The sequence below is a fragment of the Penicillium soppii genome (genome assembly GCF_028829465.1).
Source record: "Penicillium soppii strain IBT 18220 chromosome Unknown utg000004l, whole genome shotgun sequence".
Classification (NCBI taxonomy): Eukaryota; Fungi; Ascomycota; class Eurotiomycetes; order Eurotiales; family Aspergillaceae; genus Penicillium; species Penicillium soppii.
In genome coordinates, this window is record NW_026643234.1 from 540,700 (window position 1) to 560,113 (window position 19,414).

Below are 19,414 nucleotides of genomic sequence, written 5' to 3' on the forward strand. Positions count from 1 at the left end.
ACAGCCGCCCTTGCATTTCTCCAAACATTCGATATCAACCTCGGGACTTCTCTCCAGCACGCCGAAAATGATAATCGTCATTCAAATACCCCAGTGCCTTTTTCCATCTGCACCTCCTTGTCCAGGGAAATATCATTGGCTAAACTCCTCCTTTGCCTCACCTGATCTATGTCAAGCTAGTTCGAGACCGCAAAGATATTGTCAACGTTGGCACACCTTTACAGCACAACGGGATCATTGAGGTACCTGGAACTGTGATATTTGCTACAAGCTTAGTACTACTATCTGCAGGTAAGTTCTGGCTTTTGATGCTGTGTCACGGTCGGGTCGTAAAACTACTAAGGGTGTTGTGGTTGTGTGCTGTATTTTCTTTCATTATGATTATTTATGCTAGTGTCACGAAGAATCCCTGTCTCATTCTAACAGATAGTCATACTTCAGACGGGCTGCGACAGGTTGAAACAAGGACAAGAAAACAGAGAGATCCCCATAGCCCTATTACTGGCAAAGGTCCGCCGTGAGGGTGACTGGCTGGGGGCACCCATAGACCTTCTTATGAGCCGGAGTACTGTAGCAGTCAGCATCATTGGCCGCACAGTCAAAGACCTCACAGCCGTCCCCGGGACTAAGCGAGTTGGGATTCGCTGCGAAGGGGTTGCCCCATTCCGTGCTCAGTTCATCTGGAAGAAGGATGCGGTTAATAAAAGATTCCCAGATGTCATAAAGATTGGGTGCACTCACAGTACGCGTAGTCTGGGTTGGACGAGAAAGAATAGCCAAAGAAGAGAGGCGTATCTAGGGTCTTTGTCTTGGCGATCTTGACGGTCTGCACATTCCATCTCCAGTCAGTTTCCCTTGCTATATGGAGTTCTGAGCAGACCGAATAGGATGAAATAACGTACCGAACCAGAGGTTCTGAATTTCTCAGAGAAAGTTCCGCCCTTTGGAACGGTGGTGAGAGGGCCGGGCGCGCTGCCATCGTAAGGGAACGACTGCACATACACGGTGGTAGCACAGTGGTTGTTTACGACGGCATTCTGGGCCGAGACCAGGCCGAGGAGGGCACCAAATGTGATCAGGGAGGTCTTCATGATTGGTATTTCGCTTTTTGTTTTGCAATAGAAGCTTGGATTATCTGTTTCCTTCTCGACAAGGGAAGGAATTGGCGGCCTTCATATAGGTTTGCTGCCAGGACCACAGGTAGAACCGATGATGTATTGATGGAGTCCATCCGGGAAGCCTTTGATCTACGTTGTAAGACATGGCACCCATTCTATGTCTTGGATTTTCAGGCCACCGCCCACGGGTCCATCCCACGACCAATCAACACGAGTGGCAGGTGAGACATGCGCATCACCGCCACTGCATGTAGTCCGCATCAAAGACATCGCACCGGGTAGCGTTACATCCACCACGTTACCCCGCAAATTCCTCAACACTGGCTAGAGCTTTTGTTGATGATCCTCCATCTGGATCAAACGATGAATTCAGCCGGTCTATCCGCTCCCGACTCATCTATGCGTGCCCGGCCAGACCCGAGGCTTTCTCCATTCGTCATAACGTACCTTTGTAGTTGAGCGTACAGGCAATCGAAATGGAAGTAGGAATCGGATACGGAGTAGAGTATTTCGTCCTTAAGCCAACAAGCCCTTGGTCGACTGGTCCATACCAAAGAATCTCATGTCAATCTTGCGGTCACCCGGTCACCCTGCTGGTTCAAGTTCGTATAGTATCCACCTTGACAAACTCGTATCGGGAACTGACCACGAATTTCTGCAGGTGAGAAGGTGGATTCAAACAACCGACTGTCTTTTACGGTAAGGAGGCAAATAATGCAGCCATGGAACCAGTACCACGCCAATGCACCGTTCTAGTATAGAATGTGAAGAACCTTGGAAAGAGATGCTGTTCTGCTGATTAAATTAGCAACTATGCTATGAGGCGCCACGCAATTAAGCAGTTACTCAGTGCGACTAATAATAGATCGTGGGGAACTTTCGAAGGTTCGGGAGCCTGTTGACCTAATAGACCGAAAGGCCCGCGGGCGGAAACAGAGGCATTAGTCACGTAAGGAGACATCCACATAAGGAGAAGAGTTAGGTTTCCGCACTGGATCACAGAATTTGCGGGGTTTGAATTGGTCATTTCAAATCACAGGAAGCATTAAAAGGGTAACTTCGCCCATCACATTCGCTATAGAGAATACCTCGATAGAGAGTAAGGCCACCCTTTGTAATAGTCTTCACGTATATACATAGCGTTACATCAAGCTCTCGTACGACGGGTTTATACCTTATATTATAGGAAACGACAACGGTAAGGTTGTCTTGAAGTACAAGTAATAAGAAAAAGCGAAAATAAAAGGGAAGTAAGGATAACGGAAGGGAGGGGTTCTCTGCACCAATCCCCCAATTTAGACAGTTTCATCTTCCTTGCAATAAATTCCTTTTTCGGTCTGACTCTGCGGTATCTATCGATTTCAAATCCGCCCGGTCTTTGACGAAAAAACTCTTCTCGTAGCCCTCTCTGGAGACAAGACTCCCGAATTAACACCACTGTATCGCCATGTTGACCCAAGACGCCAAAATGAAAGCAGCCGCCGACGAGCGAGCCTTATTGACTGCCCGAGTCATCCCAAAGATGACATTATCCACAGGCTCCAATCCTCTCACCCGCCCTCTAGCTCCTGTAGCCACGACATCTGCGCGCGAGCGAGCAGAAGCCCGATTCCAAGTCCACGGAAAAGCCGTAGTGACAGGCGGGGCAGGAGGACTCGGGTTAATCTCCGCGCAGGCTTTGCTCGAACACGGACTGTCCGCGCTATGTATCATGGATCTACCGGGGACTCTGGAGACGTCGCACAAGCAGATCGAAGATCTTAAAGATATGTTCCCTTCTGTGGTGATAACCGGTATTCCGTTGGATGTTACGTCCACAGAATCGATCCAAGCTGCATTCGAGCATGCAGACAACACTATGGGAGGAATTGATGTCCTCTGTTGCTTTGTTGGGATCACGGGAACCCAGCCATCACTCTCGGTCACGCCGGATCAATTCAACAGAGTGATGGACGTCAATCTCAATGGGTCGTTTTTCTGCGCCCAAGCAGCGGCAAAGATCATGGAATCATCCGGGAAAGGCGGCTGCATTGTATTCACTGCGTCTATATCGGCACACTTGATCAACTTCCCACAACCACAGGCTGCCTACAATGCCAGTAAGGCTGGTGTCATACATATGACACGTAGTCTGGCTGCTGAGTGGGCTGTGCATGGGATTCGAGTGAATAGTATCAGTCCGGGGTATATGGATACTATCCTGAATGCTGGAGATAATTTGGCGGATCTTAGAAAAATTTGGAATTCTCGCTGTCCTATGGGCCGTATGGGAGATCCCGAAGAGCTCACTGGGGCTGTTGTTTTGCTGTGTAGCCAGCGTGCTGGTCGGTATATTACTGGCGCTGATATTCTTGTTGATGGTGGTACTTTGACATTATAATGTGAGAGTACATAGATATAGTCACACTCCAAGTGTTGCTTTCACTGACGGTTTCTAGCCGAGTTCTAAACGCTCATTTATTTCTAAACTCTTTGACTCGCGCATTTGTTCGGTTCTATTCGGTTCTATTTTAACATAAGACATCCCCGTAGACAACGCTTCTTCATATACCTTCACAAAAACCCCCCCTTCAGCGGCAAACGTAGCCACCATCGATCCGCAGATCCGAACCAGTCGTGTATGTGCTAGCATCGCTAACGAAATAAACATAAGCCGCCTTCAACTCCTTAGGATCAGCAGTGCGACCCATAGGAATCATGTTGTTCCAAAGCTGCTGCACCTCAGGGCTAACAAAGTCCGACAAGCCAGTATCAATGTATCCAGGCGAGATGCTGTTGACGCGAGCAAAATCCCTCCACTCATTAGCCAACGAGCGAGCCATGTGAATGCAGCCTGCCTTAGCGGTATTGTAAGAAGTCTGCTCCTGGGGATAATTGGCAATATGACCGGACATCGAAGCAGTGATAACGAAGCTACCACGACCACGTTCCTTGAAATGGTGGCCGACAGCTTTGGCGCAGTAAAAGACTGAGTTGAGATCGGCCTGGATGATGTTCTGCCAATCCTCGACGGAGCCGTCGAGAACGCCTGCGTCGGCGGTGCGGCCGGCGTTCGCAATGAAGGAGTCGATTTTGCCGAAGTCGGCGATGACGTTTTTGACGAGCTCTTGCACTTCATCCCACTTCGACGTGTCGCATTTGTAGGCTTTGGCTTTCACACCGTACTCTTCTTGGAGGGCTTTGGCGTTTGCTTCCGCGCCTTCGCGGCGGGAGAAGTAGGTGATTGCGATGTTACCGCCCATTTCGGCGCAGCCGCGGGCTGCCTCGAGACCGATGCCTCTTGGGCCGGAGGCGCCGGTGACGACAATGACCTTGTCCTTCAGACTGAGGAGGTCTTTAAGGGAGTTGGCTTGGGGGACTTCGATAGGCATGTTGGCGAGAAGGGAGGTTGAGACGTGTTGGAGAGGATGAGTGTGATTTGTGAAAGATTGAGAGATGCAGAGCATTATCAGGGGAATTTATACCTTTGGAGGATTGCTCCTCAGCCGCTCGAACTCGGCGTACAACTGTACAACTTCCCCCTCCTTCTAGTAACTTTGGAGGTTGTATCCACTTTCTCCACTCGGCGGGAGAGAAGGCGGCTTTCATCCCGCCACGTGGGATGTTCTCCCCCAAATGTCAGTCAAGTTGAACACTTGGAAGGGGTGGCTACGTGTGAAGTGGAGCCCCTCACCCATATAGCAATATTGGTCGATATACATGCTGCTCGTCCCGAAATGCCTGATGTTCCGGAATTCCGATTAGTGGCGTCGAGCCCTTTATTGGGGGATGGTTAATTTTCCGTAATTTGGCTTCCTTTTTGTTTGTCATGTAGATATCACATAGTGGAAGGGTTACATTATGTTCGAGAAGAAGTTACTATTCTGTCATGACCAAACCAGTGATCAATCTCAGAAAATAGCGAAGGCATTCGGGGGACTAGCAACACCACCAACAACCTAGAGCGATTCACAATCAGCAATATGTAATAACCCAAAATGAAAGAAAAATATGCACAGACCTTCAAAGGCATGCTTGACAAGAAAAATGTATACCGCCCAACAGCCTTACAATGCTCCGACAGCTGCTCCAAATCAAACATTTCCCCAATAGGCGTACCCCAACCCGCAAGCACCCACTCATGCAAATTAAATTCAGGATCCGCATGAGCACCCCGAATAGGCGCACGCTCAAAGCTCGGCGCATCACCCGCAATAGCAGAAAACTGCCGTTCCCACAACCATCGCACCATGCTCTCCGTCGCCTCGACGCCGTTAAAATCAGGCGATGGTCGGAGTGCCAGGTCCTTGCGCTGCTTATCATTTAGTTTGTTATAAGCTGATGTAAAGCCACAGCGGACAAATAGAATATCGCCCTTTCGGAATTCGAGTTTATAGTGTTTGACGGCCTGCTGCAGGTTCTCGAGTGTGATGGCTTCGGATTCGAGCGCCGATACGGATACGGAGTTTGTAGCCGCCCACTCTGCGTAATCGAGGAGGACTCCGCGGCCTGTTATTCCGCCGTGTTCACAGAAAGCTGTTGGGGTTAATTTTCAGTCGGGTATTCGCCATAGTCAAGACATACAGTGCATGCTGATAACATTCGAGCTTTGGATTTCTTCTGCTGTATGCCCATTATAAAACTGTTTCGATTTTTGATTCGCTGAAACATATCAGCATTGCTCACGGCTCACAGCGCTCAGACGATACCATAATGTCTGAATCCATCCCATTGCGTAGAGCCCTGACTATTAAACGTCAAGACATCATCAAAGACACAATTCGGACTCCGAAAAACAAGCTCCTGCTTGAAAGGGTCGCGGTTGAAGCTTGGGTGCGATGGCATGCTGAGAGGCCAGTCGAGCGAAATGCGCACACCCGTTCGGATTTCCTTCGCGGCTTCGACGACTCGCTCCGGGGTAAGTAGGTTCAATGTTCCTAGCTGGTCATCTTTTCCGAATCGGCCCCAGGCGTTTCCTCGAGGGCCTGTTGGTTCTAGTGGGAGGTCATCGAAAGAAATTTCGGCGTCGGTTGTTGCCATAGTGCTGGTTAGAGGTAAGCGGTGCGACTGGAATATTCAAATGCGGGGTTCTCAAAGTATCAAGGGTGCAGTGCCTGAGTATTAAATCAAACGCTTGACTTCGGGGTATCTATATGCGTTTTTCCGAGTGAACCTTGGAACCCCTCACGAGTCTCCACATCCCCGGATTTCCACGCGGATATGAATCCGACGGGACTGCGATCAACCGCATTCTTAGATCATTCGCGATTTTCATTGTTCTTTGAAAAGGACATCATATTGAATGTAATTCTAGCAGCTCAAGCACTCTAGAGGGTAAAGTAGGCAATAGTGGCAGCATAAGTCGCCAAGTTATCGCTGACCTGCGCGAGCGCAACTCCATCCTTGACAATCATATAAGTTGTTCCGACTGTGTTAAGTCCGTAAACCACTAGTCCAGTTGTGGTACCCTCGATGCTGAAAATCATGCTCTGGCAGTTCTCGGGAAGCGGGAATGTAGAGCATGTGGTGCTGTAGTTATTGAAGAAGCTGTAGAAGCCGGCGCCGTAGATGACCACGTTCTTGGAATTGAGAACGCGGAGACCAAGCGAGTCACAATTTCCTCCGAGACAGCTGCTGTAGTTGGGATCGTTGAGTGCCGAGTTGGTAGGATATGGGCCGTTTGCTGCATTCGGGTTTGGTTGGTAATATCTGTGATCTCGTTAGGAGAGAGATCCAGTGGTGATACTTAAAGAGATAACTTACGGGGTTTCTGTCTGAACATATCCGGCCACAATCGAGCTGGCGCTCGAGAACTGGTACTGGTATAGCGAATGATGCTCAGATGCGGTTCCGTATCTTTTTCTCCACGTTAGTTATCAGTTCCTTGAAAGATTGGCGAGATCACTTACAGCCAAACATTCTTGCCTTCCACCAAAAGACCACGCCCAGAGTAGATCGAGATCTGGGTGTTTGTGGGGCTTTCAAGATCATGATCGGCAGTCCAAAGCCAAACGTTCTCCAAGTAAACGTTGCTAGCAACGCTGGTGATGTGCATAGACATGTAAGCAACCTCACAAGCCGCAGAGACTGCTGCGGTCGTTGGACATTGAGCGACCTGCTGCTGAGATCCTTGGAATCCTCCAATGCGCGTGTGAACATCCCACATTCCTGATCCCAATGTCCCAGCCAGGTTCCATTCAATCAGAACAGCTCCAGGCGTAGAGCCTGAGGTGCTCACAATCATGTCGGACCATTCAACTAATCCAGATTCCCCAGATTTGCCGACTTGAACAACGGGGATGGGCTTGGTAATACTCGCCCATGTACTTCCGCTGGCCATAATGACCGGATATGCCTCGCCGACGATCCGAGAGCCGGGGGGAACATAGAGAGTCCGAGTGACCTTGTATGTTCCCTGGTCAAAGAATAAAATTTTACCAGCAGCTGCGGCAGAGGTCAAGGCAGATTGAATGGCGGTTGTATCATCGGTTGAACCATCTCCCTTGGCACCCGCGCTTCTGATGCTGACAAAGGAAGCCACCGGTGACTGGGAATATTGGGGCTTAGTCTTAGTGTAATATTTCGTTGATCCACTAGCAAGCAAGGCACTTGGGCGTGTTGGTGGAGTAAATGAACCTTGGAAATTGGTAGGACCACTCGGAGTATATTTGTGACCCTGGCCCCAGGCAGCGATAGTAGACGTCCCTGTTGAACCGGCGAGGACAGTGCTGCTTGCGCCTTTGACTGCAACTGGGACGTTGCTCAAAGCAATGTTCTCCAAAATAAGACTGCCAGTTGAGAGCGTCGAGCTCTGCCAAGCGGTTGTCACAAAGGTAGGGCAGTTTGTGATGGTACTATCGAGGATATTGACTGAGCCAACAAGCTGGTTGCCGACGCCACCATTGCTGATTGAGATGGCAGTTTGGCAGTTGGTGATTACCAAGCCTTGGTAAGTCCAGCCCCAATCCCAGATTTGAGAAATCGCAGTCACCGCATTTGAGATGACCAAGTTGCGCATTGTGAATTGCTGATTGCCCACATTGGCTCCGTAGAGACCACCAGTGATGGTCACATCGGACAACCAGCCCCCGGATCCTGAATCTTGTTAGTTAAGCTCAATGAGGTCCAAAGTTGCGACATACCATTTTCAATAAAGATACCCTGATGCTGAGTCCCAGAAGCTGCGCTCATAGCAATCTGGACATTTTCAATGCTGGTTGCTTGACCAGTCGGCCAATGAATACCCGTTGCAGCAGTACCAGCAGGGATAGCAGTCAGGTCCAATTTCAAATTGCGAATCTGTCTAAAAAACACATTGGTCGATCCCCAACCCTGATTTCCATCGCTCTGGTATTGGTCACCGTCGATTAGCCCCAGGCCAACAAAACCTGCAGTTGCTTTGATAACTGGTATGGCATTCGCGTTACCAATCAGCTGGGTGAAATAGTAATCAATGATCGAACTGGAGATAATGTATGTTCCGGAGGGAAAGTAGACTGTTGCGGGAGTTGTGGTGGAGGACTGTCTGCTTGCGGGCCCAAAACGACCTCCTGCACTAATGGCCGCGTTGATAGCTGCGGTATCATCGGTCACGCCGTCACCTGCCAACGTGTTAGTACTTCTCAAGTTCCATGGTCATTGCATAATTACCTTTGGCGCCGTAGTCTTTCACATTGCGGAAGACTGTATATCCTGAAGGGTTCGAATTGAAAGCAGCAATGCCTTGGTGAGCAATGTCCGCCAGCCAATACGCAGTGTCTGCTGCTGCCGCCGCAACAACAGCAGACTCAACCTTTACAGCATTTGTTTGCACGGCCGCGGCGAGTTTCGCAATCTCCGTAGGGGCGTTGAAGGACGTATACTGCTTGAAGGGGCGCATAGCAGAACTGACTAGCTTATCCACTTGCGGGATATCTAGCAGTTGAGCATTGGCACATACCAACAGAGGAAGGCATTTGATCAAAGAAGAATAAAACATGTTTCCAATTTCCCATCAAGCACCGAGAGTGCAAGGCAAGCTATGAGTATACGAACTACTAAGAGAGCGGGAAAAAGAGCCGGGAACCACATGGCTTATGTATATCCCCTCTAAAGTCAACAATAGACTCAATCGGACAATGCATGATCGCGCATGACAAAAAAGGGGTGGAGCCCTGCAGCTTCAGCTGAAGCGAATAATGCAAATCCAGAATCCCACCCCGAGATACTACTCGAGACGGGAAAATAAACCGGGAAATGAATCGCGAGTGACAGCGACTGACTGTAAACCGGGGTATGGATTGGCGAAAGCGAACCTAAGCTATATTGTCACGCCGGCATCTCTACCTCATGATGAGAACGTGGAAATGAAACTTAGAACTAGAGCGAGAATGACTGCTGATCTTTTCCCCACAAGAGATTGAGTCCCCTGGTCTATACCTCTAGTTTAACCAATGACCAATCGCATTCGTATACATCACATTGTGCAGATCAAGCTAAAATGTTTAGTCTGCCGGGGCGCCTCCGAATAGGAATGGAATGTGACTAGTTGCAGAATCTATTGCAGCCACTTTTGTTCTTCAAGGTTTGTAGAGTATGTGACTCAGGGGTCAATGTAACAAATGTTCATGACAAAAGTCAAACCACTCATTTTCTACTCCGGACTCGGGTACTCTAAATGCTTTGAATTTTCTAAGATCTGTTATACGCGAACTTTGATTAACTTAAATGGAAACAAGGTCATCAGACCCGTGGAAACGCCACGCCATGCGGGGAGATGGACATGCCCGAATATACTAACGTACATCGTCATGTCACACTGGACTTCATTCGCCTTGACTCGAACTTTGTAACACTTTATTCCTTGGTGATTTCTTGGATCGGTCAATATAATATCTTATGTTGTCAGCATAATTCATTAAGCTTAGTGTGCCTAAACTCTGTCTTTAGTCCGATGTAAGAGGGCAATGTAAGAGGCAATTTAGCCACGTTCATATATAACAATGGAGAAGATTGGTTCCTCTGGTCATCTAGAACAGCTACACCCGACTTTCCGCGTGAGCTATCCCCGTCTTTCCGCGTGTGGTTCGGGATCGGGAGGCGCACAAAGCCGCTTGGGTGCCGAAGTCACCGTAGAAGCCATATATTGAGCGTTTTTCCTCTCTTCTTTATTGAAAGGTCAGTATTCAATCTTGACTCGGAATGTGGCCATTCTGAAAATTATTTGTAAGTTTTGTTGCAATTGAAGCTTGAAAGACATCATAAATAAGTGGAGTTCTTTCTCCTGTCCAGGATGTAAGGATGACTTGTTCTTATCGTGTTTGCAGTAAAGATAATTGTTGAGACATGAGTCGCATAAAGTGTACAATATTGATAACAATAGCGACAATAGTGCATTCACATCCCTTTCGATGCAGGCAAACAATAATCACTAGTTAGCTTGTAGAGTCCCGAGAGCATAGACCTTGGATGCCAAGACTCAACACGTGACCGTATTTTTCCGCCTTGGATTGCTCGCTGAGAAAAAAAATAACAGTGATTCCCTTCGTTGCGTTGTGGGCAGGGCATTTCGAAATTCGACTACTAATATCATCAGGGATTGGAATAGGTCCTCGATTTGATTTCGGACCCGCTTCTCCCAACTCGAAAGGTCATTTTACCGCGTGGTCAGCTTTCTGCGCGACGGATCGCGAACGTGCCACGGAACCGCGGACATTACCATACAACTCCATCAAAGAATATTAGAGACAAATTGGTTTTTGCTCTCTGCACAACCGAAAGGACTCAGCAAGAGAAATTCATCATCAACGTCGCTGCCTTTTCGAGTCGGTGCGGAGTTAGAAGGAACGACGCCGCGCCCCGAAAGCTCCGTCCTTCTATCGCAAGGAAACTCAAGGAGCAATATTGAGGTCCAGTCCTCATCGGGTTTCATCGAATAATATCCTCGCCAGGTCGTAATTGATCACGAAGGACAGCAGCTTGCAGACTTCGACCCTTCAGTGCCTAGTGGTTGTCAAACGATTAAAATGTCGAAACGAGGAGCTCAAGGTGCCCAGGGGTCCAAGGACGACGATGGTGGTTTTGGAATCGGCACTCCCGATGAAAAGCCTACACAGGCGACAGCTGCTCAGCTAGCCAGAAGAAAGTAAGTGATTGTTATCGCGACGGGGGACCTGGACTGACCAGTGATGTTGTTGGAACCCTTAGAATCAAGAGTGTTCGCAGTCGTCGAGCTCCGACACCCACAGCTGGCGGTGGCGCATCTGATGCAGGCTCATTCAATCCTTTCGCGTCCGCTGCTTCGGCTCCCGCTCCCGCCCCGGCCCAGTCGACTGGGTTCTCCTTCGGCCAGACCCAGAGCCAAAGCCAGAGCTTCCCCGGGGCAACACCAGGGACAGGTCAGGGTGGAATGTTCTCATCGGGCACTAATGGTCAGGCGGGTGGTCAGGCATCATTCAGCTTCGGCGGTGGCCCAACCTCGTTTGGTGCTCCACCAGCCAGCAATCCCTTCTCCGTAGACACATCGTTCGGTGGAAATTCCCAGGCGGGCACAAATGGGTTCAACTTCGGCGGGTTTGGTGCTGGAGGCGGAGGAACTCAGACTGCCCCGTCGTTCGGTGGGTTTGGAGCCCAGCAGAACACAAGCACACCCGCAAGCAAACCAGCAAGCTCCGGTCTGTTTGGCCAATCCACCGCACACATTACTTCGCCTGCCGATGATAGCATGCAAACATCACCAGATACTAAGCCCAAGGGCGCTTCTATCTTCGCAGCCAAGCCACCCACAGGAGGGTCTGCGCCTGCCAACCCATTCGCCAGCCTCTCAGGACAGAACTCCAACATTTTCGCGCCGAAGCCAGCCTCCACAGAGCAGGCCGCCGCTAGTTCCGCGGAGCCCCAGCCTTTCAAGCCTCTCTTTGGAGCTCCTGCGGCTTCAAAACCAGACGAGGCGAAATCAAAGCCAGCTGTCAGCAACCCATTTGCGCCAAAACCAGCTTCAGACGGAGCGGCGGCGAGCAATCCATTTGCGAACCTCTCAGGGCAGTCCAGTGCCAACTTGTTCGCACCAAAACCGGCAGCAGAGCAAACTCCCGCCAAGCCTGCCGAGGTAGCCAAGCCTTTCAGTGGTCTTTTCGGGTCAACCTCGACTTCCAAGCCATCAGAGCCTGCTAGTAATCCATTTGCGCCCAAGCCAGCCACAGAGGGATCAGCTGCGAGCAATCCATTCGCGAGCTTATCCACCTCAAAGGTCACCGGAACCGAAAGTGCGGGAAAAGCCGCTGAGACACAGCCGTTCAAGCCTATGTTCGGCACACCGGCCGTATCGAAGACATTGGATGCAGGAAAAGAGACCAATGCATCTCCTGCGTTTGGGAACATGTTTGCCACTCCCAAACCAGCTGCTGAGAATGCGGCTTCAAAGCCCGCTGAGACACAACCGTTCAAGTCCCTCTTCGGAACACCAGCACCAGCGAAGACAACGGATGCTGGAAATGAATCGAGTGCTTCGCCGGCATTTGGCAATATGTTTGCAACTCCCAAACCAGCCACCGAGAATGCTGCCCCCAAGCCTGCCGAAAACCAGCCGTTCAAGTCAATGTTTGGAACACCAGTGACGTCGAAGCCCGCAGAGGTCGAAAAAGAGCAGCCAGGCACGAGCAACATCTTTGCACCTAAGGTCACAGATGATAAGGAGACTCCTGAGCCTGCGAAGGCTCAGCCATTCGGATCAATGTTTGGCGCATCTTCTGCACCCGCCATATCTGGAGAAGAACAAAAAGCTGCAACACCTAACAATCCATTTGCGAACCTTTCGGGACAAAGCTCATTCAGCAGTCCATTTGCACCCAAAACAACAGAACAGACGATTGCTCAGGCACAACCGTCCGCGTCTTTGTTCGGGTCAAGTACAGCATCGAAGCCTGAAAAGGAGCAACCAACACAGGAAGTAGAGAAAAACAACACGGGGTTCAACAATTTCACGAGTTCATTCTCAAGCTCTCAGGCAACCAGCCAACCCCCCCAACAGGAAGATACGACCCTGAACGGAACACCACGCGCGTCTTTCTTTCAAACGCCATCAACAGAAGTAGAAAGTTGTTTACCTTCCTCTTCCTTTTCTTCTTCTTCTTCTTCTTCTCTCCCATCCTCTTCAACTTCTATCCCTACTATTTACCCTTATGACATTTCCAACACCCGCAGTGTTCAAGAAGCCGACAGTCTTTTCCCCCAATCTGCTAAGCCTGCTTCAATTGAATATCCCGATATGCCGCTCAAAAGCGCGTACCCCCCAAGCAAGTCCGGCCACCCAGCCGCCGGCGCGGCGTACATAAAGTTGTGTATGTTGACGGAGGCGTTCAAGCAACAAGTCGCCAAATGTGATCCTTGGGAGCATAACATTGACGAAGTCCTCATTCTTTATGGTGAACTTCGCCGTGAACTTGGTATCCCTATTGGAGCTATCGACCCCGCTGAAGAGTCCCGCCGTGCCGGCATCAACCATGCCGATGCTGTCAAAGAAGGTCACCCTGCCAAGCAAGCCGTGCCTCCCAGCCCTTCAACTTTTACCCCTCCTCCTATTTACCCTGGAAAAAAGGCCGACACTCCTGCCAACGCGTCATCTGGTGCCTCTGACACTGCCAACAAGTTCAAGCAGTCTTTCTCGTCGCCCAGTGCCTCTTTGGCTTCTGCTGTTGGATCGTCTACTCCTGCCCCAGCTTCCGCCGCAGTGAACCCTTTCGCTCCTGCGGTGGTTCCTGCTACCAACGCGCTTGCTACTCCGGCCGTCATTGCTGCGGAATCAGCTGGTGATACTCCTGCAGCCCCTGCTTCCAACATTCCTATGTTCAGCAATGGCACTGCTAGCTCTTCCTTCAACGTTCCTGCGCCCGCTTTCTCCATGCCCAAGTTTGGTGGTGACACGAACGGTGCTACATCCAGCGCCCCCAAGCCTGTCTTTGAAATCCCTAAGTTTGGCGGTGGTGCTGGCGGTGGCAGCACTGGTGGAATCGACTTTATGTCTCAGTTCAAGGCAAACGCCGAAAAAACCGCAGCTGAGGAGAAGGCCAAGAGAAAGGCAGAGGATTTCGACTCTGACGAAGATGACGAGGCTGAGTGGGAGAGAAAGGACGCCGAGCAGCAGCGTGAGAAGCGTGCCAAGCTTGAGGCAGCCTCCAGCAAGCGCAGCGTCTTTGTCCCTGGTGAAGGCTTCAAGCTGGTCGAAGCTGAAGCTGCCCCGAGCACCTCCGCCTCCACCATGCCCAAGCTTGGTGGCGACATGAATGGTGCTACATCCAGTGCCCCCAAGCCTGCTTTTGAAATCCCTAAGTTCGGCGGTAGTGGTGGCAGCACCACTGGTGGAATCGACTTTATGTCTCAGTTCAAGGCAAACGCCGAGAAAACTGCAGCTGAGGAGAAGGCCAAGAGAAAGGCCGAGGATTTCGACTCTGACGAAGATGACGAGGCTGAGTGGGAGAGAAAAGACGCCGAGCAGCAGCGTGAGAAGCGTGCCAAGCTTGAGGCTGCCTCTAACAAGCGCACCGTCTTTGTCCCTGGCAAAGGCTTCCAGTTCGTTGATGCGGAAGCTACTTCGAAAACCCCCGCCGAGTCTACCCCCAAGGCTCCGTCTCCCGCCGCCGCCGTTGAGCTTACCTCAAGTGCTCCAGCTCCATCCGCCCCCCTTTTCGGCTCCAGCAATGCTCCTTCTTCCTCCAAGTCCCTCTTCGGCTCAAGTACCACGTCAGCTTCCACTGGGCCGGTATTCGGAACCGCCCAGCCTTCACCGGCATCTGCGTCTCTTTTTGGTGCTAAGCCTGCTCAGTCTAACTCGATGTTTGCCCCAAGTTCAACTTCCTCGTCCACTTCCTCTGTTTTCGGCAGTGCCCAGCCACTTCCCGTGTCGCAAAACATCTTTGGTGGACTCCAGCAGACCGCACCTAAGCGAAAGCCCTCGGCCGACGAAAGCGACAAGGAGGATGAAACACCTTTCAAGAATAGCAAAGCATCTGCCCCCGCTTCTGCTGCTGGAGGTGGTCTGTTTGGACGAGTGTCGAACCCGGCTACACCTGCTCTGACACCACCCGTCCAGACCCCATCTCCCGTCATCGGCCCCTTCACTATTCCTCCTCCTGCCGAGAAACCCTCGGTTGCGACACCCCCAGCCGCCTCTGAAGCAGCCTCGACCGCTGTGGCCACCACTGAAGACGGCGAGGGTGAGCCTGGTGAGTTCTTCAACTTGACCCAAAGCAACGTGGGCGAAGAAGAGGAAAACGTCGAGTTGGAAGTCAGGGCTCGTGCTTTCAAGCTTGATGGCAGCTGGAAGGTTCAGGGTACCGGTGTCGTTCGTCTTCTGAAGCACCCTGTCACTGGACGCGCTCGTATCGTCCTTCGCACCGAGCCCAGTGGAAATGTTATCTTGAACGCCCTTTTGAAGAAAGAATACAAATACGAAGCCACCAAAGGAAACAGTGTTCAGGTTCTTCTCCCAGATGAGAGCGGAAAGTTTTCGCAGTGGGCAGTCAGAGTGAAGCCGGAAAATCTTGATAAATTCTTCGCCAAGATCAACGAGATCAAGTACTAACTCTCTTCTCATATCGTCTCTATCTTTGTCCTCCCGCGAGGGAGTGTATGTTTATGTCCAAGCGCATCGCCCCGGTTTGCATTCGCGTTTCTGTCTTTGTGGTCCGGTTTCTTTTTATCGCTTTGATCTTTTCCATCCGCTTTGTCTTCCAGATTTGGCCCAGTTCACGCCTTGGGCTAGCCTCGAGCTTACGGATGCCGAATTCTTTTGGGTTCTTGTGTCACACCATCGACCACAGTTGAAATAGCTTATGCTTTGGGCTAAATTTCAGTCTATGGATCGTCGACCATTTGTTTCATTCCTTAATTTTGCTTCGGTGGGCCCGGTTTCTCGCCATGGGCTCGTTGCAAGCTTAATCTAGGCTTTCTGTGTTTTTTTTTTCCTTCTGTTTTTTTGTCACTTGCTGTTAGGGCACCGGAGTCTTTAATTGTTTTCTTCCAAAATTTGTTCCGATTTGCACTTCCAGCGTTAGGCCCTGGTCTCATTTCCTAATGCTGGTCTCATCTGACAACATCCAATGTATTCTAAGTCATGAAAATAAATCTTTGATCCCTGTTAAATGAAAACATACTGAAGTATTTATTGCCTTTCAATTGTAGACTCCGTTCAAATGCGTAGAATCACTTGGAAACAAATCCCCAGCCAAAAATAGCCCCGGAGCATCGGCACCAGTTTTTCAGGGGAAAAACAAGACCCTGTAGACTAGACCCCTGCAGACCCTTCACCCTGTCAGCCTCAATTTTACCAGTGGCGTCTGAAGGTTTGAACTAATTAAATCCCCCTATATAACACGTCTGTTCCACTCAATAATATTGTTATGACCTGCATCTCTTCACCTGTCACTCGTTACATATTTACATACCAAAAATGAAGCCATCCACACTCTCTTTTCTCCTTGGCCTGAGCCTCACCAATCTCGCCACGGCCCGCACAGACCTAGAAGGCTGCGTCTCCTCCGAAATCGTAATCGACTACTACGCCAGCTACCTCTGGTACGTCCCCGGCACCGGCGAAATCTGCTCCTTCCTCGACTGTGGCGGCGGCCGCGCACCCCCCAAAACAAACCAGCCCGGATGTCCCCTCTACAAGGGAACTGCTACCGTCACGCCTAGCTATATCGAGGGCTGGGGACCCAATGGCAAGCAGGCTGCTTCGACCACTACCGCTGCAGCGACTGCGACTGCTATTTCTGCACCTGCTGAAACTACCTCGAGCTCTGCTGCGACTTCGGACGCTTCAACTGGCTCTTCTTCTTCGGAGGGCTCTTCTTCGGACTCTGCCTCCGGCACTGAAACCAGCGGCAGTTTGATCACCGCTGCCCCCACCAGCTCGCCTGCTGTTTCTATGACGACTACTACATCGCCTGTTTCGAGCGCTGCCAACTCTACCTCCACCAGCCCTACGCCCACTGGTAATGCCGCTAACACCGCTGCCTCCAATTTTGGCGTGATGGCCATTATGGCTGCCGTTGTTGGAGCTATGGTTCTGTAATTTATCCTGTGTCCAAATCTGTGAAAATTGGAGTGAAACATACATACATTCCATGACTATATGAAACAAGATATCCACTAATTCAAATTCAAATGTCATTTTGTTGTTGTATTGATTTGTTTCACTGTGCGTGCATAGGCTGAGATCGCTGTCTGGAGCGGACTCCGCCCGGCCCACTGGTTGATTTGGTAGATTCCCAAGTGAAGAGTATTTGACTTATGATTCGATTTGACAAGTTATAAATAACGAATCAGAGAATATCTAACATACAGTTTGATATTAAGAAATAGTGTTATCACCGCAGTATCCACAAAGCGTCCTAATTAGCTAGACCCGAAAGTTATAGGGCTCGTAGATAGGCGGCATTTCGCCAAAAGGAAACAACAAATCCAAAGGCGTATTCATCATGAGTTCATAATCCATGGCATTCATAGTCGACGGGGGCGAAGTGCGTTCCAGCGCCTCCTTCCTGCGCTGATGCATAAGCTTCATCATTTTGGCTCTCGCCTGCATCCTCCCAAATATATCCGGGAGACCGGGTGAGTTGGGGTCGTTTTCTGTAGCGCGCTGGAAGAAAGGCCGTGATTCTTCCAGTTTGGCGACCATTTGGTCGACCGTGGTATCGAGGTCGATTGTGCTTTCGGCATACGTGCGATCCCATCCACTGTGGTTGTAGAGCGAGAGCTGGGAGATGGTGACTATTGCTTTGCCAAATTGGCATATTATGCTGAATGGAACGTACGGGAAGAGGACGGAGGGAACACTGTAGAAGTTTTGGAAAAAGGAGGTTGTTGTTTCCAGGCAGCGGAATAGGAGGTCTAGACGCATTAGTGGATGGTCGCCGTAGTTTGATTCGGATGAATCGTGGTTTAGAGCGATTCGATAGAGATGAATTTCCAGTGTGTTGTAGTGGGTTGTCAAGATGGCTGTTGGAAATATTAGATCGAATTTGAGGATTATCCCGACGAGACAACTCACCAGCGTACGGTGGCTCGCACGACATGCGAGATTTCAATTGCTTCAGCTCGGCCTCGAGCCATCTGATGCTCAATCCGAGGGGCGGCGCTGAGACAGATGAAGAGTGAAGCTCGGTGCGGTAGAGTGTATGGTGGATTCTATCTGCGAGGTTCATCACTCGAACTAGTTGTACCAGGTAGGCATCGGTGGGATATTCTGCGGCCTGGTCTAGAACATCGCAGCATTCATCAGTGTATTTCGTGAAGCGAATGATTGGCCCCAGGTCTTTAACGCATGTAGAGAGCCTTGTAACGATTAGCTTGTGGGTGAGGTTAAGTCAAATCATGTACATACATTGTAGTCAGATAGTAGCACCCAATATATGTCCGTCGCTCCTCTAGGGTGCGGACCGGACTATGAGATTCTTCATTCAAAATCTCTTTCAAATAAGTCATTGGATAATTCAAACTTTTTTGGTAAGTCAACTGCTGGTTCAGCCCCAAACTCAGCGATTGAGCCACAAGTAAATGAACAAAAGCATCAAGCTGAGAAGTACTGCGAATGATATGGTGAGGTTCTAATTCGGCTTTGAACTTGTCGGTGCTGCCACTCGGAGCGGGCGGCTGACAGCGGCTGACGGATGTGAACCAGGCCACATTGACAAGAAGACCTTGTAGTAGATCCAAGCTGTGTTCGCCTCTTATCACGATATGCTCGGCAACATATTGCTGCACTGTGTTCACAATCTCACGCTGTCGAGCAGAGTTCAAACACGCAACCATGGAGATATTCAAGAACAAGAATGGTTTCTCTCGGCGCAGTTCTTTAGCGGTGAGGTGCGAGGGAATCATCAGGAAAGGAAATAGCGGAAGCATTCGGTTTCTGAATGTTTCCAATACTGCTTGGCCTTCAAAGCCACTACTAGAGGCGTTTTGCTCCTCGATTGTAGATGGTGACCTAGTGGTGCCTGGGCCATCTAGTCCCTCTCTGGCATTTCGATCTGAGGCAGCCAATAGAGCGACCATACGGTCCAATTTTGCCTCGAGCGCAGCAACATCTCTGTTAAAGTTGTCATATTATTACTATGTCGATAGAGTCATTTATCGTCAACTTACGAACCACTCGCTCCCGATTTCTTTGAACGCCGATGAGTTCCAGGTGTTTGGTTCCCACATTCTTTGCCCAGGCGTTGACATCTAAATAAAGTTAGTCCAATAATCAAGTATGCCTTTCAATTCAAAAAAAATACCCACCGTTTACAGGGGCCATTCTTTTCTGGTAAACATCGTACTTTGGCCTTGGCACAGGTTAT

At 50.1% G+C, this 19,414-nt stretch overlaps 8 protein-coding genes across 8 annotated transcripts; 3 read left to right on the top strand and 5 right to left on the bottom strand.

Moving 5' to 3' along the window:
- Positions 1 to 498: 498 nt before the first annotated feature.
- N7529_003622 (uncharacterized protein) lies at positions 499 to 1,091 on the bottom strand (the record flags this gene model as incomplete). Its single annotated transcript, XM_057239149.1, has 3 exons — positions 499 to 680; positions 742 to 826; positions 903 to 1,091. 3 exons carry the CDS (start codon positions 1,089 to 1,091, stop codon positions 499 to 501), a joined length of 456 nt encoding a protein of 151 aa, XP_057098444.1.
- A 1,474-nt stretch (positions 1,092 to 2,565) lies between these two features.
- N7529_003623 (Glucose/ribitol dehydrogenase) lies at positions 2,566 to 3,498 on the top strand (the record flags this gene model as incomplete). The annotated part of the gene is made up of 1 exon (XM_057239150.1): positions 2,566 to 3,498. The coding sequence occupies one exon, from the start codon at positions 2,566 to 2,568 to the stop codon at positions 3,496 to 3,498; it is 933 nt and encodes a 310-aa protein (XP_057098445.1).
- A 190-nt stretch (positions 3,499 to 3,688) lies between these two features.
- N7529_003624 (SDR family oxidoreductase) lies at positions 3,689 to 4,489 on the bottom strand (the record flags this gene model as incomplete). Its single annotated transcript, XM_057239151.1, has 1 exon — positions 3,689 to 4,489. The coding sequence occupies one exon, from the start codon at positions 4,487 to 4,489 to the stop codon at positions 3,689 to 3,691; it is 801 nt and encodes a 266-aa protein (XP_057098446.1).
- A 519-nt stretch (positions 4,490 to 5,008) lies between these two features.
- On the bottom strand, positions 5,009 to 6,137 carry N7529_003625 (uncharacterized protein; the record flags this gene model as incomplete). The annotated part of the gene is made up of 4 exons (XM_057239152.1): positions 5,009 to 5,056; positions 5,119 to 5,633; positions 5,682 to 5,759; positions 5,807 to 6,137. The coding sequence occupies 4 exons, from the start codon at positions 6,135 to 6,137 to the stop codon at positions 5,009 to 5,011; spliced, it is 972 nt and encodes a 323-aa protein (XP_057098447.1).
- Positions 6,138 to 6,424: 287 nt separating this feature from the next.
- Positions 6,425 to 9,075, bottom strand: N7529_003626 (glycoside hydrolase family 55 protein; the record flags this gene model as incomplete). The annotated part of the gene is made up of 5 exons (XM_057239153.1): positions 6,425 to 6,806; positions 6,861 to 6,953; positions 7,007 to 8,192; positions 8,240 to 8,698; positions 8,748 to 9,075. The coding sequence occupies 5 exons, from the start codon at positions 9,073 to 9,075 to the stop codon at positions 6,425 to 6,427; spliced, it is 2,448 nt and encodes an 815-aa protein (XP_057098448.1).
- Positions 9,076 to 11,101: 2,026 nt separating this feature from the next.
- On the top strand, positions 11,102 to 15,654 carry N7529_003627 (uncharacterized protein; the record flags this gene model as incomplete). Its single annotated transcript, XM_057239154.1, has 2 exons — positions 11,102 to 11,220; positions 11,283 to 15,654. The coding sequence occupies 2 exons, from the start codon at positions 11,102 to 11,104 to the stop codon at positions 15,652 to 15,654; spliced, it is 4,491 nt and encodes a 1,496-aa protein (XP_057098449.1).
- Positions 15,655 to 16,521: 867 nt separating this feature from the next.
- Positions 16,522 to 17,145, top strand: N7529_003628 (putative cell surface protein; the record flags this gene model as incomplete). The annotated part of the gene is made up of 1 exon (XM_057239155.1): positions 16,522 to 17,145. The coding sequence occupies one exon, from the start codon at positions 16,522 to 16,524 to the stop codon at positions 17,143 to 17,145; it is 624 nt and encodes a 207-aa protein (XP_057098450.1).
- Positions 17,146 to 17,472: 327 nt separating this feature from the next.
- N7529_003629 (fungal specific transcription factor domain-containing protein) lies at positions 17,473 to 19,371 on the bottom strand (the record flags this gene model as incomplete). The annotated part of the gene is made up of 5 exons (XM_057239156.1): positions 17,473 to 18,071; positions 18,124 to 18,407; positions 18,457 to 19,159; positions 19,218 to 19,298; positions 19,356 to 19,371. The coding sequence occupies 5 exons, from the start codon at positions 19,369 to 19,371 to the stop codon at positions 17,473 to 17,475; spliced, it is 1,683 nt and encodes a 560-aa protein (XP_057098451.1).
- Between the last annotated feature and the right edge of the window lie 43 nt (positions 19,372 to 19,414).